At 37.1% G+C, this 27839-nt stretch overlaps 2 protein-coding genes across 12 annotated transcripts in view; one reads left to right on the top strand and one right to left on the bottom strand.

Moving 5' to 3' along the window:
• AP4S1 (adaptor related protein complex 4 sigma 1 subunit) overlaps positions 1 to 6229 on the top strand; it is a 55358-nt gene extending 49129 nt beyond the window's left edge. The window contains exon 6 of one of the 3 annotated variants that reach the window (XM_021098033.1): positions 128 to 6229. In XM_021098033.1, the coding sequence (XP_020953692.1) occupies positions 128 to 256 (129 nt within the window). In that variant the 3' untranslated portion in view covers positions 257 to 6229. The remainder of the gene's footprint in view (positions 1 to 127) is intronic. The other 2 variants (XM_021098037.1, NM_001243497.1) reach the window with 2 other exon arrangements.
• Positions 4112 to 27839, bottom strand: part of HECTD1 (HECT domain E3 ubiquitin protein ligase 1) — a 104237-nt gene continuing 80509 nt past the window's right edge. For 3 of the 9 annotated variants that reach the window (XM_021099880.1, XM_021099882.1, XM_021099884.1), the window contains 16 exons: positions 26432 to 26565; positions 25015 to 25137; positions 23719 to 23875; positions 19736 to 19958; positions 17947 to 18001; positions 16936 to 17143; positions 16766 to 16851; positions 16187 to 16314; positions 13724 to 13925; positions 12115 to 12252; positions 10547 to 11154; positions 9389 to 9467; positions 9171 to 9264; positions 8232 to 8382; positions 5185 to 5329; positions 4112 to 5073 (listed from right to left, as the gene is read on the bottom strand). In XM_021099880.1, coding sequence (XP_020955539.1) covers positions 13784 to 13925; positions 16187 to 16314; positions 16766 to 16851; positions 16936 to 17143; positions 17947 to 18001; positions 19736 to 19958; positions 23719 to 23875; positions 25015 to 25137; positions 26432 to 26565 — 1256 coding nt within the window. In that variant the 3' untranslated portion in view covers positions 4112 to 5073; positions 5185 to 5329; positions 8232 to 8382; ... (3 more) ...; positions 12115 to 12252; positions 13724 to 13783. Of the gene's footprint in view, positions 5074 to 5184; positions 5330 to 8231; positions 8383 to 9170; positions 9265 to 9388; positions 9468 to 10546; positions 11155 to 12114; positions 12253 to 13723; positions 13926 to 16186; positions 16315 to 16765; positions 16852 to 16935; positions 17144 to 17540; positions 17724 to 17946; positions 18002 to 19735; positions 19959 to 23718; positions 23876 to 25014; positions 25138 to 26431; positions 26566 to 27839 lie in introns of all 9 variants that reach the window. The other 6 variants (XM_013978136.2, XM_021099878.1, XM_021099877.1 and 3 more) reach the window with 3 other exon arrangements.

Below are 27839 nucleotides of genomic sequence, written 5' to 3'. Positions count from 1 at the left end.
AATTGTTTAAAAAAAGCCCTTCATGCTTAGGCTAAATTACACTGGAAAAATTCCAGGCTAAGTCATAAGTTATTATGTACTGAATGTTAACATTTTTATAACCCTAATTTCCTTAATATAACCCTAGATAATGTTTAATTTGGATAAAGTACACATCATTTTGGATGAGATGGTGTTAAACGGCTGCATTGTGGAAACAAATCGGGCAAGAATTCTTGCCCCTTTACTAATTCTTGATAAGATGTCAGAAAGCTGAAAATGGAAAGGCTGTGTCAGACAACATCGACTTATAGGAAATGAGAACACCATGGAATACCCCTGAACATGGACAGCCCAAAAGAATCTGGAAGACCATACATTGCAAAATGGGCTATCCTCCTAAAGACATTTTACTTTTTTTTTTTTTTTTTTTTTTAAGGGCTGTATCCACGGCATATGGAGGTTCCCAGGCTAGGGGCTGAATCAGAGCTATAGCTGCCAGCCTACCCCACAGCCACAGCAACACAGGACCCAAGCTGTGTCCGTGACCTACACCATAGCTCACGCCAACACTGAATCCTTAACACACCGAGTGAAGCCAGGGATTGAACCTGCGTCTTCATGGATGCTAGTCAGATTTGTTTGCACTGAGCCACAACAGGAACTCCCCAAGGACATTTTAAACATGTGTTGTCCACCATTCCTAAAAGGAAAATGAAACACATTTTAAAATATGATGTACAAAGAAAAATTTTCCCTAAACAGAGAGACAAGTTTCATTTTCTAACCATAAGCATTTTTTTTTTTTTCTCACTTGTTTAAATTTTGTGGAGTACTAAGGGACCCTTTTTTTGGTCTCTGCTTCCTTTTGCAAATTAGACTCAGGAATAGAAGCATGGGTTGGGAAGAAAGTGTGGCAGCTATCAGCCCAGCCAGTAAACTTTTTAAACTGATTTAAACACACACAGCACTTTGAATGACATTATTTTCTGAATGCTATATTTTTCCTTTAGAAGTCTTAAAAAGTCAAAAGTTCACTCCATTCATGTACCTGATGAAAATTGCAGAATTAAATTTTATTTGCCAGCATATAAAAGCCTGATATCCATTTTATGGGTACTTGGCAAATACAATGTTATCATGCAATTAACTCTATAGAGAACATTACTACCTAATAATGAATGGTTAAGCATTAAAAACAGCTCTTACAACTATCCTATATGCCTTATTATAAAGAGTTTGTCTTATTATTAAACTTACTTGTAAATGAAATTTACTTTAGTTCAAAGTTTAAAAACAGAATGCAAGAAAATATCTCTGTTCACGTTGCCCTGAAATGAATGTCTCTCCCTCCCTTTTACTCCTTCAACCCCTTCTCCTGGAATGTCCTTTTCTTTTTGGTGGCATATGGAAGAGTGTGAACCTGCGCCACAACAGTGACCCAAGCCACTGCAGTGACAACGCCGGATTCTTAACCCACCACACTGCAAGAGAACTGGAAATGTCTTGAAGCAAAGAAAACCTCTAAGGCACTATGGAAGAGCAATACCCTGATGCTTCCAAACCTTTTCACATATATGCTTTTGCTGCTCAGTCAACAGAAGATACCGAACTGTCTTAGGTAAAAACATGTTTATGTGCATGTACAGGTAGGAGGGCAGGTACAGTGGAGGAAAGAGAAATACAGTCTTGGTACAGGAGGATATTGTACCATTCAATGGAACTGCAAGAGTTCTTTCACTTGCAACACTCTATCCTCCAAAAGAGGATATAAAAGGACATTCTGGGTACTGATAATTGATTTAGTACTGTTTTGACTTTTCTCTCTCTCTCTCTCTCTCTCTCTCTCATGTGTGTAGGTGTGGGTATGGGTGTGGTGTGGTATATATGGGGGGATTTTGTTTAAATTCTTTATGTTTCTAAAAAATATACTTACATATTTCAAAGTTCACATCTATGAAGCCCTGGCAACCAGTCAATAATGCACTCCAAAAGCAAACCTTAGTTGTTTTGGACTCATTCAGGAAGGCTTCTGACCTGCCAGAACAGTGAATGGTGTGTATATATACATATTATAGCCCCACCTTTGCATTAAGTGGCCAAGGTCTGGGGAAAGCCCAGTCTAGATCAAAGGGCTTTGGAGGTCTCTCTGAAACACATTAGTTGGGAAACACTGTCCTAGTTGGTACTCACTTAATCAGTAGCACATTTGGGTAACTGCTGAAACTGGTACACCAGAAGTAACTAGGGAGTGAATAAAATTAATTTTTGGGTCACACCAAAATAGCATTCAAATAACATCTTGGCACAGATTTTAGTACCTTGAGAGAATAACAATTTTAAAAAAATACTAGGTAGATACCACAGGAAAAAATACTCAAGAGCTTAGTGTATGTGGAGACCCAAGTAAAAGTCTAATGATACTTCACTCATGCAAAGTGAACTGTAATGTGACTGTTCTGTGACAGGCTGTGTTGTCATCTCACTTCGGGGTTATTGCTAAACTGTGACTACCAGCTCTAAGTCATTTTCTCACTCATGAAATTTATGCCTCAGACTGGTCAGCTGTACCTTCTTCTTGGCCTTTTCTTTCTATAGGAAGATTCCTGACATTTCAGAATTAGTAACTGTGTAAAGCTCATCCATTTTACCTACTGTATAATGGATGTGCTAGGCCAAGATTCAGCAGATCTTTTCTTCAATGGGCTAGACAGTAAATATTTTAGGCTTTGTGAACCATATGGTCTCTGCTTTAACTACTCAGTTAGTTAAAGTTAATACATAAATAAAGCAGCATGGCTGTGTTCTAACAAAAATTTATTTATGGACAGTGAAATTTAAATTTCATAAAATTTCACACCATAAGGTATTATTCTTCTGATTTTTTTCAACCACTTGAATTTAAAACCATGCTTAGCTTATGGACCATACAAAAGCAAATGGCAGGCTAGTTTGCTAACCCCTGTGCTAGAATAGTCTTGATAAAAGCTGGTTACTGATATTTGAGAGACTTAAATAATGGCAATACTACACACATAAACTGAATTTTAATTCTACGGCTGGTATAAACTTATCATGCATCCATGACTTTGAGATAATTACCACCACTTTTTTTTTTTTTGGATTAAAGCACAGGTCATACATTTAAATATTGCTATTATATTTTAACTTTTATTCTCACAGAGAACTGTGAAGCTAATAAGGTAAATTATTTAAATTTTGCTTCTGATTACATAGCCACAACATTCTCATGTAGAGAATAGAAACACTACTCAATGATTGACTGCAGTGGGAGAAATCTCTTCTAATGTAGAAAGGGAATGTACCTTTTAAACAGGTAAATAATGGGAAATTCCAAAAAATGCTTTTTACTCTTAAAAAAGCCACTTGGCTAAATCATGCATAGTGACATTTCTTTTACCTTAATGCATAGATATGATAAATCGGAGTTCCCATCATGGCATATCGGAAACGAATCTGACTAGGAACCATGAGGTTGCAGGTTTGATCCCTGGCCTTGTTCAGTGGGTTAAGGACCCAGCATTGCCGTGAGCTGTGGTATAGTTCGCAGGTGCGGCTCGGACCTGGCATTGCTGGGGCTCTGGTGTAAGCCAGCGGCTATAGCTCCAATTAGACCCCTAGCCTGGGAACCTCCATATGCTGCGGGTGCGGCCCCAAAAAAAGACCCCCCCCCCAAAAAAAATAGATATGATAAATCACAGGAATATGGAAAATGGAAACGGGCCCTTTTTCAAAATGAGGAAATAGCAGTATCCCAGTGGTTTCTTTTCACACTAACACAACATTTGAAAACCATTCTTGGACCTTAGACTTACATACTCCTGAAGATACAATGGTAAACAGCAGATCTGGTTCTTAAAAAACGTTAACGCAAATAACTCGGCCATTTTTATCTGAAGTATACTTTTAAGACAGAACAAAAGAGTTGGATCACAAGCATGTGAAGGTATATTTTTCCTAGTTTTCCAGTTTCAGTAAGTGTATTTACATAGAAAAATATATTTCTTCCTGTAGTAATTTCAAAAAATTAAACTCCCAAGGATTCAAAATGGAAAGTATAAAGTTAGGCTCTTAGGTCTGATGGCTGCAGTGAAACAGTCACATGACACAGTTTTGTACGCTGCAAACATTTTAATGATTATTGTTGAGCATACATTTTGGAAATTTTTTTACTTCAAACTGCAACAAGTTAAATAAATGTTTATAATATACAAAGAAAATACAACCCAAAGTAAAACTTGCTTTAAGTGTGCCTTGCATCCAGACCAGTGTTTTTTTTTCCCCTTAATATATCTTTATTTTTGAACTGCACAAACACACTTAAGAATTTGATCTTTATAGGATGGCATTTAGGAAAGGAAAATATACTCCCACCTCAAAGAAATAAAAAGGTTGTGCATGATTATATGCCAAACAAAAGAGAGAACACTAGATATACTCTGATAGTGCAGGCATCATTAAAAAGGAAAAGAAAAAGCTTGAGATGCTCATTAACTCTCTATGTTTTAAGGAAGCAGGATTTTTGACCAAGTAGCTTAAAAGCCAGCAAAACAGGGATCAGTGATGGCAACTGTAGTGTATGAAGTATGAAATGACAAACTTTACACAAATACACTGTTAGAAATTTACCAGTGAACACTGAAGATCTGAGAAGCTGCTCTTTGGAACAGTCAAGTAGGACCACCTTATTCCAGTCACATGAGCCCTTGTAGCAACACACAGTGTTCTGTGCTATATACTTGCTGGCTGGGTAGTTAAAGGATTTGTTTGTCATTAGCAGCTAACGAACTTATTCCACATGTTCTTAAAGCCTTAATGGTGGAAAAAAAGGCAAGTGTCATTAGCATGGAGGATCATATACTTCTCTGCACACAAACACAAGAGGCTTCACTAGTATTTTAAAAGTCTCTGATGTCTCCCATTGCACTTCAAAGCTCAATTGAGATGAAAGCCCTTCTCCATTGTGGCGGCTAGCAGGCGCTCTCTCATGATCTCCTCCGAAGAATATTCTGGCAACTTTAGATAATGCACACATGTATTCACTGATGGGTAGCTTGCATCAGTAGCATCAACCTACAGAAAGAGAATTGAAAATAACAGAAGACAATGATTTTAAATATGCATTTCTTTCAATCCTTAAATAACTAAATTCCATTTGGATTTCTCATTAGCTAGAGTTTGTACCTTGCGTACAACTGTAAGCCTCGGATGCAAGTTAGCTAGTCCACCTGGGGGTAGAGTTGAACAACCAGTGGTAAACTGCAGGAATGCTTTCCTCTCATCTGAAGACATGCCACATAAAACCCTCACGAACCTCAGGAAACCAGGGCTAAAAGAAGAAAAATATAGTGTATTGATTTGATAGCTGATTTAAATGGAAAACACTACCACTACATTGTAAGCTGACAATTACTCAAAACAGCAAATACATGTCAGAAGAATAACACTGTCTAGAGACTCTTGGGTTAAGTATGAATTGGGCTGATACAAACTAGTTAAAAATCCTTCAAAGACTATCTTATAAATGCTAAGAGTTGAAACACTGATGAAGTATAGGAAGCAAATATGCAACAAAGCTGGCAAATCAGAAAAGCTCAAGATACAAATGCATATTTCATGGCTAAACTAGCAATAAGGATATGAAATAATCCATTTTTGTTATAGTAAAATAAACTAGCACTGTATGCCACAACATGGATGGATTTTAAAATTATAAAATTAAGTTAAAAGAAAAACAGACCTCAGAGAATACATACTGCACAGTTTCATTAACTATTCCAAAACAAAATTATCCAATGGGAATAGTGACTTAATGACTAGAAAAGAATAAAATGGGGAAAGGGACTCTGGAATTGTTTCTCACTTTATTTAGGTACCAACTAAACAGGTGTGTCCATTTGGTGAAAATTCTCCTGGCTATACATGTAATTAGTGTACTTCTCTGTTATACTTCAATAAAAAGTTTACTTAAAAGAAAAAGCTAGGAGTTCCCATTGTGGCGCAGTGGTTAATGAATCCGACTAGGAACCATGAGGTTTCGGGTTCGATCCCTGCCCTTGCTCAGTGGGTTAAGGATCTGGTGCTGCCGTGAGCTATGGTGTAGGTCGCAGACGTGACTTGGATCTGGTGTTGCTGTGGCTCTGGCGCAGGCTGGCAGCTGCAGCTCCAATTAGACCGCTAGCCTGGGAACCGCCATATGCCATGGGTGCAGTCCTAGAAAAGGCAGAAAGACAAAGAAAAAAAGAAAAAGCTATATAAAAAATGCCATTTAACTTTAAAATAATACATTCTCATTTACATTAATCTGGAAACTTAACATGGGGTCTACAGTCTTAAAAAATATCAGCAGCATAATGAGTTCTCATTGTGGCTCAGTGGAAATGAAAACTGACTAGTATCCATCAGGTTCGAGCCCTGGCCTCACTCAGTGGATTAAGGATATAGGGTTGCCATGAGTTGTTGTGTAGGTCAGAGACATGGCTCAGATCTGGCGTGGCTGTGGCTGTGGCTGTGGCACAGGCTGGCGGCTACAGCTCCGATTTGACCCCTAGCCTGGGAACCTCCATATGCCTTGGATGTGGCCTTTAAAAAAAAAAAAAAAAAAAAAAATCAGTGGCATAAAAGAAAAAACATCTGAGGAGCTGTTTCAGATTAAAAACATTACAACTAAATACAATTTCCTGATATGGCAAGAATGAGAGTGAAGTGAATGCTATTAAAGACAATGGAATCATCAACAAAGCTGGAATATGGACTAAAGATTTGCTAAGAGTATAGAATCACAAATTTGCTGGTGTGGATACGTGGGAGAATATATTCTCTGGAATGTACACTATGTATGACAGAGTAAAGGTACATCATATATGGAACACATCCTCAAATGGATCAGAAAAAAAGTATGTATAAATAAATGTGTGTGTGTAAATAGAGATAATGTAAAAGGAATATAGCAAAATGTTAAATGTGGGAAATCTGGGTGAAGGATATACAGTAATTCTTTATTCTTCAACTTTTCTGTAAGTTTGAAATTATCTGAAAATAAAAGTTAATATAAAAGCAATAAAGGAATTCCCTGGTGGCTCAACAGGTTAAGGATCCAGTGTTGACACTGCTATGGTGTGGTTTTGATCCCCGGCCCTGGAATTTCTGCATAAAGCAATAAAGACTTAGGGTTTACAACTGACTCAATTTTTTGTAGGTGTAGGTCATAGAAGTGGCTCAGATCCCGCATTGCTGTGGCTGTGGTGTAGGCCAGCTGCAGCTCCAATTTGACCCCTGGCCTGGGAACTTCCATATGTTGCAGTTGCGGCCTTAAAAAGCAAAAAAAAAAAAAAAAAAAAAAGTAAAATAAAATTTTTTCTTTTTATTTTTTTTTAGGGTGGTATCTGCAGCATATGGAAGTTCCTAAGCTAGGGGTGGCACTGGACCTAAGCCACAGCCACAGCAATGCGAGATTCATTCCATATCTGTGACCTATGCTGCAGCTTGCGGCAATGCTGGATCCTTAACCCACTGGGTGAGACCACGGATCGAACCCGAATCCTCATGGATACTAGTTGGGTTCTTAACCTGCTCAGCCACTACAGGAACTCTCCACCTTCCCCCAGTTTTTCTCAATGGCCACACCTGAGGTATATGGAAGTTCCCAGGCCAGGGATTGAACACATGCTGCAGCTGTGGCAATACTGGATCCTTTAACCCACTATGCTGGATCCAACCCATCCAACAGTAGGAACTCCAAAAAACTTTTTTTATTATAGTTGATTCACAATGTTATGTCAATTTCTGTTATATAGCAAAGTGACTCAGTTATACACACACACATATATGTACACATTCTTTTTTATATTCTTTTCCATTATGGTCTATCTGGGAAGTGTGGATATGGTTTCCTATGCTATACAGTAGGACCTTGTTGTTTATCCATTCTAAATGTAATAGTTTGCATTTACTAATCCCAAACTCCCAGTCCGTCCCTCTCCCTCAACAGTTGACCCAATTTTTAAAATAATGAACAGTTAAAACACAGTGAGAAAAGGAATCTTAACATCAGTGGAGATTCAAGTTGACTTTTTGTGTGAACTCATCCTTATCAATGAATATGCATTTTGGTAATGATAAGACTTAACTGCTTTCTCATTTTATGAATATAATTCACTGAGTCATTTACCTGTCATTTGATTTTGGGACATAAAAAATTTTGTTGATCTTAGAAAATAACTAATACATACCTATCACGTGTATAACCCAACTTAGGTTCAGTATAATTAATTATATCCTCTGCTGCCCAGGATGGCGACTGGTTTCCACAAAGAATCATTTGGACTTCTTCATGGCTGAAGGAACTTAATTTCTCCATTGGAAAGACTTTATTAAATCCATCTATATTACACACAGCAAACAAACAAAAAAGACAAAACACATAATTCGGTTTCTAAGTTATAATTTCAAATCAAAATATTCAACTAAATGGATAGAAGATAAAATCTTTGCTTAGTATCACTAATGTATACAGAGAGAGAATATTCAGATACTATGGTCAGTAGCCAAATTCTAATAATTTCCCAATGGATCTTTTGTATCATATAAGCCAGTCAAAGCTGTGTTCTCATTTTCAAAACTAATAAATGATAAACAGTCTAGAGTTCCTGCTGTGGCATGGAGGTTAAGAATCTGAATGCAGTGGCTCAGGTTGCTGTGGAGGCACGGGTTCAATCCCCAGCCTGGCAAAGTGAGGTACAAGATCCTGCATTGCTGCAATTGCAGCTTGGATTCAACCCATGGCCTGGTAACTTACATATGCCATGGATGAAGCCATAAAAGAAAAACAAAAACAAAAAAACAGTGTATTTGACCTCAATCTTCACCTGAATTAGGTTCTAACATGGTTTGATTCATCCCCATCATGTTATGTGGAAAATATGCAAACTTACATCCACTTACAAATGAGCAAATGGAAGCCACAAGTGGGTCCCTCATTACTCAAGAGGAGCAAGCTGAGAGTATGCTACAGCTTGAGAATGTTTCAAGCTGTTCTGGGTACTCTGCAGCACCTAACTATTGCAAAGACAAAATCTAGAGATTAGTAATATTCGACCATAGCAGTACCTTAATCTCAACTGTCTCAAAGTAAAAGGAGAGGAATTAAGCCAAAGAGCCTTAAAAATTACCTCTAAAGGCTTCCATCTGTTTCTGAATACCTGTATGCATACAAAAGTCAAACATCAAATCCACATATTCTTCTGCATTATCCATTGTTACCATCTGAAAAGAAAAATTTGCCAACATTATTACTAATATCTAGAAATATTTCAGTAGTACCTAATACAACTGGCCCATTAAGAGCATGTTCCTGAACTCAGAAATACAACAAAAGCAAAATTTGTACCTCATCTTCACCACTTGGCTTGAGATCCACAGCTGTAAAACCATATATTCTTGAGGAAGGACAAAACTGGAAATTTAAACTGGGAGGACAAAAAAGGAATTAGATTAACATTCAGCTATGGGTGTTTAATTTTTAAAACATTGCTGTCAAAACCATAAACCCCTCCCCTATCCCCAACAATAACAAAATCACTATACCAGCTTAGATGTTAAGTATGGGGTCTTGATAAATGTAAAAGCCTGTGTACAAAAACCGTTTGGTTACCAAACCTAGTTTTTCAAAGGCTGCAAAAAACATCACTTTTCTATGTTTTATTTCCTCCTTAGGGCACAAAAATAATGAACTAAAGATTTTTGCAATTAATTATGGTGGCAACATATTTATAAGGTTTTTTGGCTTTTTTTTTGCGAAAAGAAACTATTGCTTTAAAATTATTCATGCTCTGTTGTTATTATCATCTCAAATCAAACCTGGAATATACAACAACTTATCAAATATAACTTTTCAATATTATCATCAAGGGATGAAGAAGGGAAAGAAAGAAAGCAAAGCACTGTAGTCAATCCAAAATCACCGCTAAACATAGCAAGGGTATAATAATGACATGTATATAAATTAACAGAATTATATCAAAAGATCTGAATTTAGTTAATGCTGTCTCTGGGGATAAGGCTTACATACAAAGCAAACTATTCTGAGCTTCTTCAAGTAGTCTACATACATTATCTAATAAATTTGTCAAAATAACTATGTCTAGTCACTTATGATGGAGCATGATAATGTGAGAAAAAAGAATGTATGCATGTATGTGTAACTGGGTCACCATACTGTACAGTAGAAAAAAAAATAATCTATTGGGAAAATAAAATTTTTAAAAATTAAAAAATAAATGTTTGTCAAAATATTATTAGCCTTGGACTTTTTACACAAGATACATACACTTATCACATTTGGTAAATCAGATAATCTTTCAGATACCTGATGATTAATAAACTATATTATGGTACTATGTTTATAATATTAACAAATCAAAAATCAGCATTTCCTGTAGCATGTTATTGTTCTTAACAGACATTGTATATTCATATATTACAAATTAGAGCAAAGGAACCAAAGATTCACAACTTAGGCTGGATAATGTATATACATAAAGCTTACCCTAAGTCCTCTATGCTAAGTGGAGGCCCAGAACCTGATGGATTCTTCAGCACTAGTTCTTGTAATTTTGTGTTCTTCTCATCTTCAGAAAGACCTTTGTTGCTTAAAATCTGGCGCCTCTTGATAGCAAGCTCTTTAATTTCTTTCAGAAATCTGGCTCGGTGGGGGTTTACTAGTTCAAAGTCTTCCCAAGTTAAAATTCCATTAAACCAAGCTGGGGGTTTTGGTTTGGGGGGATCTAGAATAAACTCTGATTTTGAATCCTCTTCAAAGCTTCCTACTGAGAGTGAATCATGTCCTTCTTCTGTAGAGGCTTCAGACTGACTTTCAGTACAGTGTAAGTCTCTATCACCGCGTGACTCATAAATCAGTTTGCTCATATTGCTTTTAATGTCACCCATACACATGAGTTTAAAGAAAGGTTTAGAAATAGGTAAGTCCACAAGTCTATTGTCTTGAATGCATTTGGCCAAGAAAATTCCAAGGAAATGAAAGAGTTTTGTGATCCTTTCAAGCTCATCACTATCTTGTGGAAATGGAGCTGTAAACAATCCACATGATCGCTGCACATAGTACCCAGGAGGTTTCAATCCACCTCCAAGATCAACCTAATTTTTTAGAGGGAGAAGTATAAATAAAATTAAAAGATTCATAAACAAACATCTTAATTTACCTATACAGAAATATCTATAAATACATTTTATAAAATAGGTTTCCGTGACTAAATTTTATCCTTTAAAAACATTTTAATAAGGGAGTTCCCTGGTGGTCTAGTGATTAGGATTCAGGGCTTTCACTGCTGCGGCCCAGGTTCAATCCCTGTTCTGGGAACTGAGATCCCACATGAAGCCACTGCATGCTGTGCCCAAAAATAACAACAGTATCAGTATTAATCAATAATGAAAGGAGAGTCAGAAAACCTGGCTTACATTCTGAAAGCATAACCTATTTTTAACTTTCTTTTTTTGTCTTTGTCTTTTCTAAGGCCATGCCCACGGCATATGGAGGTTCCAGGCTAGGGGTCCAATGGGAGCTGCAGCTGCCGGCCTATGTCACAGCCACAGCAACCCCAGATCCTAGCCAAGTCTGCAACCTACACCACAGCTCACAGCAACACTGGATCCTTAACCCACTGAGCAAGGCCAGGGATAGAAGCCGAAACCTCATGGTTCCTAGTCCAATTCGTTAACCACTGAGCCACGATGGGAGCTCCCTATTTTTTTTTTTTTTGTCTTTTTTTTTTTTTGTCTTTTTAGCTATTTCTTGGGCCGCTCCCGCGGCATATGGAGGTTCCCAGGCTAGGGGTCGAATCTGAGCTGTAGCCACCGGCCTACGCCAGAGCCACAGCAACACGGGATCCGAGCTGCATCTGCAACCTACACCACAGTTCACGGCAACGCCAGATCATTAACCCACTGAGCAAGGGCAGGGATCGAACCTGCAACCTCATGGTTCCTAGTCGGATTCGTTAACCACTGCGCCACGATGGGAACTCCCGGAGCTCCCTATTTTTAACTTTCTAAAAGCAGAACTGCAAATCAAATCACAAAATGGAAAATAAATCTTACATGACGAGATTCATCATCTGGAAAGTTATCATCACAAAGCCAAGCTCCTAAGTCAGTTCTCTGGAATTCTGCTGCCACCAGAGCATAAAACTCTAATGTGGGACCCAAGCCAGTTCCTTCTTCTCCTAAAAATTCAACCTAAACATGAACAAATAAATTGAGGGAAAGTAAGCTTAAAAATATTTTTTTTTTCAAAAGATCCCATGCTTCCCCAAATCCACTCCTACTGTAATATACCTTTAAAAAAAAAAAAAAAAATAGCAGCAGTACAAGCCACATAGAAGTTTTAATCTAGTTTTTCTAAGAAGAGATATTTGATTTGCTGTACACAATTCCATATTTAAACACCATGGTAAAACAATGTTGATACATCAATATAGTTCTCACGACCCTATAAAATAGCTTATCTCCTTTTCACACCAAAGGAACCAAATTTCATATAAAGAGGTTACATCATTTGCTTGAGGAAATGATGGTATAGAGATCTGTGTGTGTGTGTGTATGTGTGTCTACATGACACCAAATCCTACTCTCTTCTACCTATTTATTTTTTTGTCTGTTCTAGGGCCACACCCACAGCATATGGAGGTTCCCAGGCTAGGGGTCGAATCGGAGCTGTAGCCGGCCTGCCTACACCAGAGCCACAGCAATGCCAGATTCGAGATGCATCTGCAACCTACGCCACAGCTCACGGCAACGCCGGATCCTTAACCCACTGAGCAAGGCCAGGGATCAAACCCACAACCTCATGGTTCCTAGTCAGATTCATTAACCACTGAGCCACGACGGGAACTCCATCTTCTACCTATTGCTGACTTTAGGCAATCACTTCAAAGGTTTTTATCCATATTCCATGTATTCCAAAAATTATTTGAGGCAGCTTACAAAAACATACAGTGCATGGAAGAAATAATAATAATAATAGAGGATTATTTAGGTTACAGAAATATATGGGTAGGAAAAGTAAGATGAAGGCCAAGAAATTTTAAAGTGAAAGCCCTAAGCCTTATAAATTTTCTAGAGATGTTATATTTGTTATGAAAAGTATATGATCCAAAAAATAAACCAGCTGGTTGACAACTGTGCCAGAAGACGTTTTTCTCTCATATATAAGGAATAACACATATATAGGATATAATCAACAATGCCCACAATAACATCTCTATAGTAAGTATACTGAATTTCATACTGCCATTTGCGACAGCATCTCAATACAGACTCAAGTACAATTTAAGTGAAACAATATTCCAAAACGTGTGCTCCAAAAAGGCAGACATCTAGTAGCATAGCTTAATATAAAGGTTAAATCTGGAGTATCAAAAAGAATTCTTTGTAAGTACTATTATTTGGTTGAGGCTTGATGAGGGGTGGCCTTCAAATAGACCCAGTTCTTTCCCACTTCAAGAGCGAAGATATTCTCTACTGCTCATTAAGACACGTGGTCCTGACCCCTGAGGAGGTGAGTTGATAGATGTCCTGCCAAAGGAGAAGGCCTTTGGATAGAGGGCAGAGAAACCCCTCTATACTTCTATCTAATGCAGTTTTTATGCAGTAGAAAACACAGCCTGCTTCTCTAATTGTCATTTGCGCACACTAAAAGAAAACATACCTCAAGAACTGATTTCCGATCTGCATGTATCTGCATGACATTCTCAGCCCACTCCATCAGTTATTCACCACGTGGAACTTTCACTCTTTCATGCTTGAGACGACCAACTCGAAACTCTCCAGGATCATCTCGTCTTACACTACTTGTGGTCCTTGTTCTTTCTACAGTGGCCTCACGTCGGTTTTGTAACCACACGATTGCTCTGAAATAGAAAAAAAATCTATGTAGCTGTAGCATACATACAGCAATAGTTGAAAATACTACTAAACCAGCAACAAAATTCAGAGATTTAAGAATGTTTTAAAAATAGTATTTTATCAGATTATCAAATATACTGATCCCTTTTTATTACATAAATTATTACCTTCCTCTCTTGTTAAAATATAGTCTTTTTTTTTTTTTATTTTTTTTTATTTTTAGGGCCGCACATGCGGGATATGGAAGTTCCCAGGCTAGGGGTCCAATGAGAGCTGCAGCTGCTGGTCTACACCACAGCCACAGCCACTTGGGATCTGAGCTGCATCTTCAACCTACAACACAGCTCACGGCAATGCTGGATAGTTAGCCCACTGTACGGGGCTAGGGATTGAACCCCGTCCACATGGACACTAGTCAGGTTTGTTACCTCTGAGCTACAACAGGAACTCCCCTCTCTTGTTGAAATGGATAAGCCTTTTTTAATATAATCTTCCTTAAACAAAGAGAGAAAGTACTGAGTCTCTATTTTCCCTCTTCATTTTAGCAATTAACAGATCAAAATAAAGGTCTGTGGTCCAACTCCACAGACACATAAAGATATAGACAAATTCATAATACATAAAAATGTAAACAAACATTTCCTAAATCAGAAGAAGTAAAAAATGGTTAAGCTAGTTTTATTACTGTGATATAAACTGAAAACCACCAATGAAGAGTACTGTGACTGTGAAATATTTTCTTTTTAACAAAGCAGAGCTAACCCATCTAGGGTGGGACAAAGAATCTTGAACTAAGAATAAGAAGATGAAAGAGCTACTCTCATGTGAGCTACAATTTTTTGGTAATCTCAGGCCAATCAGCTACGTACTTTTTTTTTTTTTTTCATGTGTATTTTTGTCTTTTCTAGGGCCAAACCCTCAGCATATGGAGGTTCCCAGGCTAGGGGTCCAATTGGAGCTGTAGCCACCGGCCTACGCCAGAGCCACAGCAACGCAGGATCCAAGCCGCATCTGTGACCTATACCACAGCTCACGGCAATGCTGGATCCTCAACCCACTGAGCAAGGCCAGGGATCGAACCCGCAACCTCATGGTTCCTAGTCAGATTCGTTAACCACTGCGCCACGACGGGAACCCCAGCTATGTACTTTTTAAAATCAACTTCCTCGTCTATAAAATAGAAATCATAATGCTATTTATCACAACAGGCCTATAGTTCTAGATATACAAATGCTTGGTAAATGATATGAAATGGTACAACAATGTAACACATCAGGGAAACAGGCAGCTCCATTTAAATTATATTAAACTATACCTTTTTTACATTTACTTTGAAAGTACTCTGGATATTCAATAATTCAACAAATATTTATCGACATAAAAAAATATATATTTACTGAGCACCTACAATGTGCTATACAAAATAGTCAGAGCAGTGAACAAAACTGCCAGAAATTCCTGCCCTCCTGAAACTTTCATCTAGTCAAGGAGACAGAAAAATAAAAAGTAAAATATGTAGCATGTTAGATGGTGTAAAAGAAAAATGATGGTCAAAAGATATATTTCAATGTTATCAAAGCTACTTGCAAGCGTTAAATTTTGTGTTCTTAGGAATTTCAGCATCTAATAATTAATGTAAGCTGCTGAAGTACTGTACAATAAATGCTAGCTGATGGAAAACACAGTACTTACACTACTGTAAAAGAGCATATATATCCAACCAAAAACAAAAAAATGTTTAAATGTTGACAACTCTTTATAAGAAAACAATATATTCCCTCCATCAGTCTTGATATAAAGTACATTTTGAGTTTATATAAAACATTAAAAAATACATTTATTCCTGGGAGTTGCCATTGTGGTGGCAGCAGAAACAAATTCAACTAGTATCCATGAGGATGCGGGTTTGATCCTTGGCCTTGCTCAGTGGGTTGGGGATCCAGCGTTGCTGTGAGCTGTGGTTGCAGACATGGCTCAGATCTCGCGTTGCTATGGCTCTGGCACAGACCAGCAGCTATAGCTCTGATTTGACCCCTAGCCTGGGAACTTCCATATGCCACAGGTACGGCCCTAAAAAGCAAAAAAAATGGAAGGAAGGAAGGAAGGAAGGAAGGGAGGGAGGGAGGAAGGAAGGAAGGAAGGAAAGAAAGGAAAGAAAGAAAGAAAGACAGACAGACAGACAGAAAAGAAAGACAGACAGACAGACAGAAAAGAAAGAAAAGAATGAACCATTTATTTCATAAATATAAAAAGATACACTTCCTACCTGGATGCACCAAACGCCGTACATGTGAAGTAAAGCTGCCTAGTTTCAAACGGAATTAGAAAAGGACACTTGCTGGTTAGTTGTTCACACCAGTCTGGAAGAGCGCCACTTGCCAATGCCAATGGTTCCTGCAAATTCACAAATAACAATGTCTTAAGACAATTATTTTAAAAGACATAAAGGAGCAGTTTTTTGTTTTTTTTTTTTGTTTGTTTTGTTTTTTTGTCTTTTTGCCATTTCTTGGGCCGCTCCCATGGCATATGGAGGTTCCCAAGCTAAGGGTCGAATCGGAGCTGTAGCCGCTGGCCTACGCCAGAGCCACAGCAACGCGGGATCCGAGCCGAGTCTGCAACCCTCACCACAGCTCACAGCAACGCCGGATCCTTAACCCACTGAGCAAGGTCAGGGATTGAACCCGCAACCCCGTGGTTCCTAGTCAAATTCGATAACCACTGAGCCATGACGGGAACTCCAAGGAGCAGTTCTTAATAGGAGAGATGGGGGGAGGTATAAAAGAAAGCAGAGGGAATACTTTCAAAGTCCAAAAGATTGAAGAGTTCAACTGTCTAGTTTTATTACCTCAATTTGCTGCAAAATTTTTGTTGTGATTTTTTTGCTAGTGAATTCATCTGGTGGAAAAGTAAACTGAGGCTGCTCATCACCTTCTGTAAAAGTAATAAAATCAGTAAAAATATAAACTGATTTGCTTTTAAAAATGCCATAGAAATCAAACAGGGCTTCTTACAGACCTTCTTGGGATATTCTTGAATAAGGGTCACTTGCAACTATATACAGAATACGCAGAAGCTGAAGGACGTCTTCTACTCCACAAGAATTCTGTCCATTGCCTGCTTTGGCCTGAGGTTGTTCTTTTGTCAAGTTAAGAATATCACTACTTTGAAGAGTAGAAATGGCCCCCTGGTTTAACCCAGACTTAGTTCCATGTTCACAAAAGTCCTATAGAAACAATTAGGAAAACTAGCCATTAATCATTTTTAAGAAAAACAATGTATCATTCTATTAGTATTAATGTGAAAAGGCTGGTATTTTCAAAGAACTGCCTTCTTTTTAAAATAAAAACAGTATCACTCAAGTAAAAACTCCATGTGTTCTAAACCAATGAAATCGTCAAATAAAATATAACCACTATAAGCCACAGTTAAAACTATGTACTTAGATCTGATGCCACAAACCATATGTGAAATTTTAGCATTGGCATATTAACAATGTTAATTCAACTTCATTTTTTAGTTCATTCATCCCCATGAACTGCTCTTCCTTAAGAATATTTAAAAAGCTACAAAGCATAAAGCCATTCCCAATTAAAATAGTATTTTGATGCCAATATATATACCTTATATGCAGCTATGAGCTGAGAACAATTTCTGTTTTTCCTAATACTTTTATTAGTGCCAGTTAATTTCCAGTGGCGCAGGAAAGCGGCGTCTGCATTCTTCTGCAGGTAGGTTATCAAGTCATTCTTTGGTAATTCATCAGTGCCAAGGTACTGTTCCACATGCTCTATAGACCAACAACCCTACAATTGCAAAAACCAAATGTTGGTCTGTCCTGATTATAAAGTCTATGCTATTTCACATGCATTACATAATGTAGCTTTAAGATCATGCATTTAACATAAAGAAGCTCATGTTGATCTCTCTCGCAATTGTTCAACTGAAACACGGTGTTAGTTTTTCTTTGCTTTTCTATTCCATTACTAAGCAGCCAAGAAAAAGATCCATTTTCTAAAATTAACTTACCATTTTTCCATTTTCTTTTTCTTTGTCAGAATCCTTCATTTCTCTGTACATAATTCTAAATATGAAGATATTATTCAAGTTAATTCATAAATCAAATTTTATTTGTAGTATTTCCAGTAAGGCTTTAAGTCTTAAAAAATATATGAACAAGGTCATTCATTAGCCCATTAAATACTGAATTCATGGGAGTTTATAAGAAAAAATTTTCATGTGTTAAACACAGGGAAAAGTAGCAGAAATCATATTAATGAAAAAGTTATGATTTATACATTTAGCACTGCAAAGAAAACATAATCAAACCGAGAACTTTTAAATATATGAATATACTATATCTTGTACTATAACCCATATGTTGTAAAATTAAAATGAGATATATCTATATCTGTTTCTGGATGGAAAGAAGGATGAGAATAATGAACAAGAGTCCTTACATTCATGTTAGGCAACTGAGATCAAATTATATTTTACGTATTTATTTTTTTGAACTTTAAGGAATGCTGAATTTATTTTAATGGAGAACCAGATCCTTGAGAGACCAGCCCCAATGTGGTATTTTTTTTTTTTGGTATAGTCAAGGTATTTTTATTTTCTTTAAAAACTTTTGGAGTTCCCGTCATGCCTCAGCGGAAATGAATCCAACTAGCATCTATGAGGTTGCCGGTTCAATCCCTGGCCTCACTCAGTGGGTTAAGGATCCAGCGTTGCTGTGAGCTGTGGTGTAGGTTGCACACGTGGCTTGGACCTGACGTTGCTGTGGCTGTGGCGTAGGTCAGCAGCTGTAGCTCCGATGAGACCCCTAGCCTGGGAACCTACATATGCCACGGGGTGCGGCCCTAAAAAGCAAAAATAAATAAATTAACTAAATAAAAACTTTTACTGGGGTATGTATGTTCAACAATGAAAAATTGTATATATATATTTAAGGTATACAGTTTGATGATTTGATATACAAATACATTGTGAAATGGTTACCATAATCAGGCTAATTAACATATATATCTCAGTTACAGGTTTCTTCTTTTCCTTTGTTTTTTTAGTAATCAACATTATTTATTCATTTGTCTCCTGTCATCAATTTTACATGCCAATAAAAAATGAAAGGGGGAGAATGTCACGATGATGTTCTTTTTTATCTCAAAAGGCTCCAGATTACTTTATTGGACATTATATAAGATTATCAATGGTGTTAACAGAATATCAGAAAAAAAACTAACAAAAGTAAAGTTATACCAAAAAAAAAAAAGTTATACAAGGATGACTATGATGTTACAATTATACATATAATCATAGTATATATTATTATAGGTAATACTTACTGAGCACATTTACATTCCAGACAGTACTGAATCTACTTTACATACATTAATTCATTGATTCCTCACAACCACTCTCATTTTACAAATTAGAAAAGTGAGGTCCTCAAATATTAAGTACATTTGCCCAAGGTCATAGATAATTATTTGTTGAATGAATGAATGAACAAAGAGAAGTAGGCTTAACTAACAGATTGCAAAGTAAATAAATGAAAATATTTACTACTTTACACACAATCCCAATCAGAGTTCAGCGATTATTACAGAAGGAAGTAGTCCAGGTTATTTTTAAAGTTCCTTCCAGTTAGAAGTCTTAATCTTCCTACATCAGGAGTCAAAAATGCTCCTGTCTATTCCTTTAAACAAGTATAACTAAATCTTTTCTGTTCTTGTAATACAAAATATAGAAATGTAATAATTCTTATCTCATAAATTATGAAAATATCTAACTAAAATATTAAGTTAAAATCTCTTACGTGTATGTTGGCTCCCAAATACGCCTAAGTTTATCTGATTTCACATTGCCATTACAGGACAACTGAAGCAGTTTCTGTACATAGTAAAAGATGGTTGATCTGAAATTAGTGAGTGGTAATTCAACCTCACGAGTTGTTCCAAGACCTGTTACTTTCAAAGTGAGGGCTAATCGAGGTGATGGAGTACATTCAACTTCTTCCAAGAGCTCTGAATGAGGTGTTCCTAAAAACATGGAAGATGTGAAAAATAATTACACTAAAAAGCAGTTCAGAAAGAACACTGCACCAGGAGACAAGGTTACAAGAAATCTAGACTTTTCTGCCATATATCAGCTAAACATGTCAGCTACTGGCCTCAACGTTTCAACATTTTTGTTTTTTTAAAATAAGAATAATACACCTAGGTTACTTAAAAGACAGAGTACCAGAGTAGAATTTATGCCTATTATAAGAATCTCTTGTTTTTATTAGGAAAGACAGGCCAACTGTATGAGTATTTTACAACACTGTATTTTATAATTAAGAATATTAAAATTATTCATAATCCTACATCCAGAGAAAACCACACACTCCTTTAAAGATCTGTCAACCCTTTTGCTCACAGTGAGTGAATGTGTTATGAGGCAAATACACACACAAATACAATCAGGTTCATGGTGTATTTGGTTATGTACTCTTTTTTTTTTTTTTTGTCTTTTTAGGGCCACACCTGTGGCATATGGAGGTTCCCAGGCTAGGGGTTGAATCAGAGCTATAGCCACCAGCCTATACCATAGCCACAGCAACACCAGATGCAAGCCACATCTGTGACCTACACCACAGCTCACAGCAATGCTGGATCCTTAAGCCACTTAGCAAGGCCAGAGATTGAACCCGTGTCCTCATGGATGCTAATCAGATTCGTTTCCACTGAGCTACAACGGGAATGCCTTTTTTTTAAATCTCAGGAATCTTTTCCTCATATCGAGTCTTATAAGGTAGTACTTTATTCACTGCATGACATCACCTTGTACCTTAATTGAACCATACTTGTTATTAGACATAATGAAGATCATGTCTAAATTTTGAAAATACTTCTGTAATCATCAATGCATACAAATCTGGGTGCAGGGCTAAAACTTCTTTGTAGTAGTGTGGCAGTAAATTTTGTAGTAATAAAAATACGAAATGTATTGCCAAAAAGCTCTATCAAAAATGTGTACTTATTTATACTCCCTAGAATACGTTTTCCTTTTTGAAGGGACCTAGGGACATCTTGATTCATACCCATTCTCACCACTATATATTACATACCTCACATTATAACACAAAGTGTACTTACTTTCATGTTAACATAGATATCTATCAAGTAAGTACAATCCACACTTAACATTTAAGTCTTCTTTAAGAATAATACACTGATTACAATAGCTGATATTCATTGAGACACATCACGTACCATGTGATGCGCTTTATACATTTTACCTTAATCCTTCCGATTACCTTGTCAAACAAGGACTATCATTTCTCCCACATAAGAGATGGGGTCTGTGTAAAGTCAGGCTTACAGAGATTAGGGGATTTGCCCACAGTAATAGATTCCTATTGCTTTTCTAACAAATTACCACAAACTGAATGGTTTAAAGCAACACAAACGTATTATCTTATAATTCTAGAGGCCAGAAATCTAAAATGGGTTGACAAGGCATTGTTCCTTTTGGAGCCTCTAGGAAAGAATTCATTTCCTTGCCTTTTTATAGCATACAGAGCACTCCCATATTCCTTGGCTCATGGCCCCTCATCATTCCGATAGCTGCTGCTGCTGCTTCTTGTCAACCTCCTTCTCTGAGTCTGGCCCTCCTGCTCTGTCTAAAGAGAGCACTAATGATTTACACTGGGTTCAACCATAATCTCGGTAATTTTTCCATCACAAGATTCCTTTTTTTTTCCCCACTGTTTCATGGCCACACCTTCAGCATATGCTGCAAATGCTGGATCCTTTAACCCATTAAGCAAGGCCATGGATAGAACCCACATCCTCATGGATACTAGTCGGATTCTTAACCTGCTAAGCCACAATGGGAATGCCCCCATCTCAAGATTCTTAACCACATCTTTTCCTAACTTATAGTGACAATATTAACAGATTCTGGAGGTTGGGAGCTACGTATCTTTGGGGAGGCCATTAGTGTACCTACCACACCCAAAATACAGTTCTAAGAAAGGGTGTGTCACCCAGGCTGACAGATACTAGAGGCCATAACTAAAACCATTATATAGATTTTCACTTTTCTATTTTTATGACTTTACTTGCGGCATATGGACTATGGGCTGAATCAGAGCTGCAGCTGCAGGCCTATGCCACAGCCACAGCAACACTGAATCCGAGCTGCATCTGGGATCTATGTGGCAGCTTATGGCAATGCCAGATCCCTAACTCACAAAGCAAGGCCAGGGATCGAATCTATATCCTCACAGAGACTATGCTGGGTTCTTAACCCAATGAGCCACAACAGGAACTTCCATATAGCTTTCCGAAGTAAAATTTGAATAGGAGTAATACTTATCAGTTCTGACCCTTTAAGTAAATTATCTACCTTTAAGTGAGTCCTTGCTTAACATTATACAAGTAGAAAACATAGTATGTTTTTAAAATACTGTAATTTAATAGCTAAGACATGGAAGCAACCTAAATGTTCACTGATAGAGGAATGGATAAAGAAGATGTGGTACATGCTAAGTGAAGTCAGTCAGACAATGCAACACCAACATCAAATGCTATCACTTACATGTGGAATCTAAAAACAGGACACAATGAACTTCTTTGCAGAACATATAATGACTCACAGACTTTGAAAAACTTATGGTTTCCAAAGGAGACAGGTTGGGGAATGGGGGGAATGCACTGAGGGTTTGGGATGGAAACGCTCTAAAATTTGGTTGTGATGATCACTGTACAACTATAAATGTTATAAAATGCACTGAGTAATACTAATAATAATACATTCTGTTAGAAAAACAACCACAAAAAGATGGCTCAAAATTTTCAATCCCCCTCCCCAAAAAAAGATGTGGTACATATATACAATGGAAAACTATTAACCTATAGAAAAGAATGAAATAATGCCATTTGCAGCAAATGGCTCTAGAGGTTATCACGCTAACTGAAATAATTCAGAGAAAGACAAAAAATGTATGATAACACTTATATGGGGAATCTAAAGTATGACACAAATGAACTTATTTACGAAACAGAAACAGACTCACAGAGTAAATAAACCTATGGTTACCAAAGAGGAAAGGGGGTGGGGGATAGATCAATTAGGAGTTTCAGATAAAGTGGATAAATTAGGAGTTTCAATAGTTTTAGTAGATATAAACTACTATACATAAAATATAACACGGGAACTGTTTTCAGTATTCTTTAATAAATCACAATGAAAAAGACTGAAAAAGAATATAAATATATGTATTATAATTGAAGCATTTTGCTGTATACCAGAAACTAATAAACACTGTCAATCAACTATACTTCAATAAAAACTAAAATACTTTTATTTGTTCCTTTAAAAAAATCTGCAGGAGTTCCCATAGTGGCTCAGCAGAAATGAATCTGACTAGGATCCATGTGCAAGCAGGTTTGATCCCTGGCCTCGTTCAGTGGGTTAAGGATCCGGTTTTGCCATGAGCTGTGGTGCAGGTTGTAGGCAAGGCTTGGATCTGGCATTGCTGTAGCTGTGGTGTAGGCCGGCAGCTGAAGCTCTGATTTGACCCCTAGGCTAGGAACATTCATAGGCTGCGGGTATGGCCCTAAAAAGACCCCCCCCCCAAAAAAAAAAAAAAATCTGCATTTTTTTTTTAAGGATTTGTGGCTGATTATAGTTTTTCCTGAAACCTTTTATTTATAACCTGCATATACAAGTAGTACATTACTTTTAAAACCATACACTACTACTTGACTTGATATCTATTAAAATTAAATCACAAACACCAAAATATTATACCTGGGGGCGGAATTTCTAAATCAGTTGTCTGCTGTACATTAGTACGACCAGGTCTAGGATCAAAAGCAGGAACCAAAGCTGAAAACTGCCGCTTTAGCACATAATCATCATCCCATGTTCTCCGGCGTCCCCCTTTAGTTTCATACTCTTCTTCTTCCTATTAATGATTTAAGTGTATCAAAAGTAAGTAGCTTTAGTGGTGCTTATACACATTTACACATGTGATAAAAATGAAAAGAATCACACACATAACAGTACCAATGTCAGTTTCCTGGTTTTGCTATTGTATTCTAAGTATGTAAGATGTAATCAATGAAAGAAACTGGACAAAGGGCACATAGGACCTTTCAATCTTTGCAAATTCCTGTGAACTTTCTAAAAAAAGTATAAATTGCATTATATACTGAATTACATACAAAACAGATATACTGCTTGGGAGTTGCTTTAAATTACTATGAAGCAAGTAGTTCAAACAAATTTGACAAAGTGCTGATCTGTTCAGCCAAATGGTGGGTTCTTAGGGTTTCACTAAGAAAGAGAACTATTCTCTCTACCTCTAGCATGTGGGAAAATTTCCGTAATAAAAATTTTTTTAAGGAACATTTTTTCCTCTCCTTTGCTTTTAGTGTAAACAAAAAGAGATCAATGAATTGTAAATATTGTAAATGTGCTGTCATAATTCCTAAACAATAATTATATATGTACTTACATGCACACACATAGCGCCCTCATATTTTGAACACTTAATTGAAATTAACTTTTATAACTAATCAAACTGACATCTGACAGCTCTGGAACTAGAATGTCTGGGTTTTTATCTGGGATCCAAAGCTTCTATGTGTGGTCTTAGTAACTGCTTCATCTGAAAATAGGGACTGATAATAACTTCAAAGGTTATTGAAAGGATTGAATTGGTCAATACATGTAAACAGTGCCTAACATGTAATTAATGATAAATAAATGTCAGCTAACAGACTAATATAATACCTCTATTACTTCTACTACTATTATGAAAACCCAGTCTTAGATAATGGCTATTAACCATTTTAGTAGATGTTTACTGCTACCCAACGGCCAAGATGAAGGAGTTTCAAGTAAGAAACCCTTAAAGGCATTATAGTAGAACAATCATGAACTCTATCTGGAATACCCAAGCAGTTAGGCAAATTTCTTTTTGTTAACTCTATTTATTTGGTAGCTTCCTGACCCCCTTCTGCCCCTGCTATAAATTTTTCTAGGTATTTTACTTGGTGCTTTGCTGTGAAAAGAGAAAAAATAGTGTAGAGAAGATACTACCTGCTCCCCAATAGGTCGGCTCCCTGCTCCAGCAGGGACCTGTGGTAGCTGTGAGGTGACAGCATGGTGTGTCACATCAGAGCGGGAGCCAGCTCGACGCTGCAGAGATGGACGTCTCAGAATCTGAAATAAGAAAGAGACATATCTAATTATTTGACCCACATATATCCATATTCAGCCTTGACCTGAACTATAAACCCATACTACCAAAATTGTCATTAGTAAACTTCATATTGATTAGCCATTTCCAGAAAGCTACAAATTGAACTATTTTATTTTATATTTCATTTCATTTCATTTCATTGCTTTTTAGGGCCGCACCTGCGGCATATGGAGGTTCCCAGGCTAGGGGTCTAATCGGAGCTACAGCTGCCAGCCTACACCACAGCCACAGCAACACTGAATCTGAGCTGCATTTGTGAACTACACCACAGCTCACGGCAATGCCAGATCCTTAACCCGCTGAGCAAGGCCAGGGATCGAACCGCAACCTCATGGTTTCTAGTCAGATTTGTTTCTGATGCACCATGATGGAACTCCAAATGGAACATTTTAAATTCATCAGGTATCATATACTAACCTTCACAGGAAATATGCTAATACTCTGCATTTTTTCTGATATACTAAAAGTATTTAGAGTTCTCCACCCCATTAAAACTCAACTTATAAAAAGTCTTAATCTAGTTATTTTTTAAGAAGGGAAACAAAAATTATATAAGAAGTGAAAATAAAAGTCATTTTCAGGTAAAAGTTCAATTTGAAGATAATCACAGTGGTTAAACACTGGGAGTTCCAGATCATACTGCCTAAGCTTGGGTCCTACTTTTCTACTTAACTCTGATTAGTTAGGACAAATTATGTTTTTTATGCCTCCATCTCATAGGTCTGAGGAAAGACTGATGAGATAACACACAGACACTGCTTGCAAAATATAATAGGTACCAAAAAATTCTAAGTATAGCTATTGTGTTAAGAACCATGAAAATCATATTCTTTAGGATTAGTGCAGTTTTTCACATTTGTAAACCTGTTAAAACATTAGCATGTGACGTTGTAGTGTTTTTCAACTATAACCAATGTATTATTTTCTTTCAAAAAATATCATAAATGCTCAGATTAAAAGTGCTTTTCTTTCTTTTTCTTTGGGTGGGGGGTTGCACCCACAGCATATGAAAGTACCTGGGGCCAGGGATCAGACTCACTCCACTGCAGCAACCTGAGCCACAGTAGTGACAATGCTGGATCTTTAACCTGCTATGCTACCAGGGAACTCTCAAAAGTGTTTTTAATTAACCAAATTTTTCATACTTATATTTCCCTGCTTCAAAATTTAATCTAGACTTTGCTTTTCCTCTCTTTGTTTCAATTATTATCCTATCATCCTGTCTTAGTTAAGAGAATGGGAGACTCTCTCTACCATAACCTCCTCGTATTCTTGGTCCTCCTGATTGTCATCTTCATTTTCATCATCTTCCTCATCTGGTTCTGGCAAGTCCTCATCGTCATCTAGCTCAGCTAACAGAGTACTGGCACGGCAGCTATCAAGGAAATCTAGAAAACAAAACCAACATCTTCCTCTTAACACAATTAACAAAGCATAACAGAGTAACTTTGTGTACTGTTTTTATAATACAAGGGTAAAATTCAAAAAGGACAGTATAAAGGCCACATTTAGTGACCCCATTCTTCTATTACTACCACATGTATGGGATGAGTAACAACGGTAAATAGTCACAAGCATGACAAAAAACAATGTAGGATAAAGGATGGTCATAAACTAAATCTGTATATTCAAAATCACAATATAAAAGGCCGACAATAAGGGGTATGTTAAAAAAACGGTAAATAGTCACAAGCATGACAAAAAACAATGTAGGATAAAGGATGGTCATAAACTAAATCTGTATATTCAAAATCACAATATAAAAGGCCGACAATAAGGGGTATGTTAAAAAATAACAATTCTATCATTATTCTCTGTATAAGTCACAGGAAACATAACATGGTGGAAAGAGAACACTTTGGAATCATTTGCTCTGTCAACAAGTATCTGCCGAGTACCTTCTATGCGCCAAGAACTGTGTTAGGCATCAGTTATAAATAGTTGTAAACAAAGCAGACATGGTCTAAGCCCTCCTGGAGCTAATAGGGGAGAGGGACATTTAAAAAGTAAACAAATAAATACATAAATATAAACTAAGAAAGATCTCATGAGGGAAAAAGAACAGAATTAAGTTGATCAGAGAAACTGAATTTAGCTATGTGACCGGGTAAATTACTTAATGATAATGACTATTTAAAAACAATGCCTATTTCCTATGAAATAACATTAGTTATACCATCTTTCGAATTTTCCAAATTATCTAGCTCATAAAAAAGTTCAATAAATTTGAATCCTTTTTTTTTTTTTTTTTTTGGTCTTTTTGCCATTTCTTGGGCAGCTCCTGCGGCATATGGAGGTTCCCAGACTAGGGGTCTAATTGGAGCTGTAGCCACCAGCCTACACCAGAGCCACAGCAATGCAGGATCCGAGCCGCATCTGCAACCTACACCACAGCTCACGGCAACGCCAGATCCTTAACCCACTGAGTAAGGCCAGGGATCGAACCCACAACCTCCTGGTTCCTCGTTGGATTCGTTAACCACTGAGCCACGACGGGAACTCCATAAACTTGAATCCTTTTTGTTTCCCTCCTTCTTAGATCTCTTCCCTTCACCCTTCTGTGAAGATTAGGTCAAATTTACATTGACGTACATAATAAAGATGCCAAGAAACTGTTCCCCACATAAACTGAAAACAAAAAGAGGAATAATGGGACTATAAC

Source organism: Sus scrofa, chromosome 7, assembly GCF_000003025.6.
Source record: "Sus scrofa isolate TJ Tabasco breed Duroc chromosome 7, Sscrofa11.1, whole genome shotgun sequence".
Classification (NCBI taxonomy): Eukaryota; Metazoa; Chordata; class Mammalia; order Artiodactyla; family Suidae; genus Sus; species Sus scrofa.
Note: the sequence above shows the minus strand (reverse complement) of the source record. Positions and strands in the feature narration are given on the sequence as shown.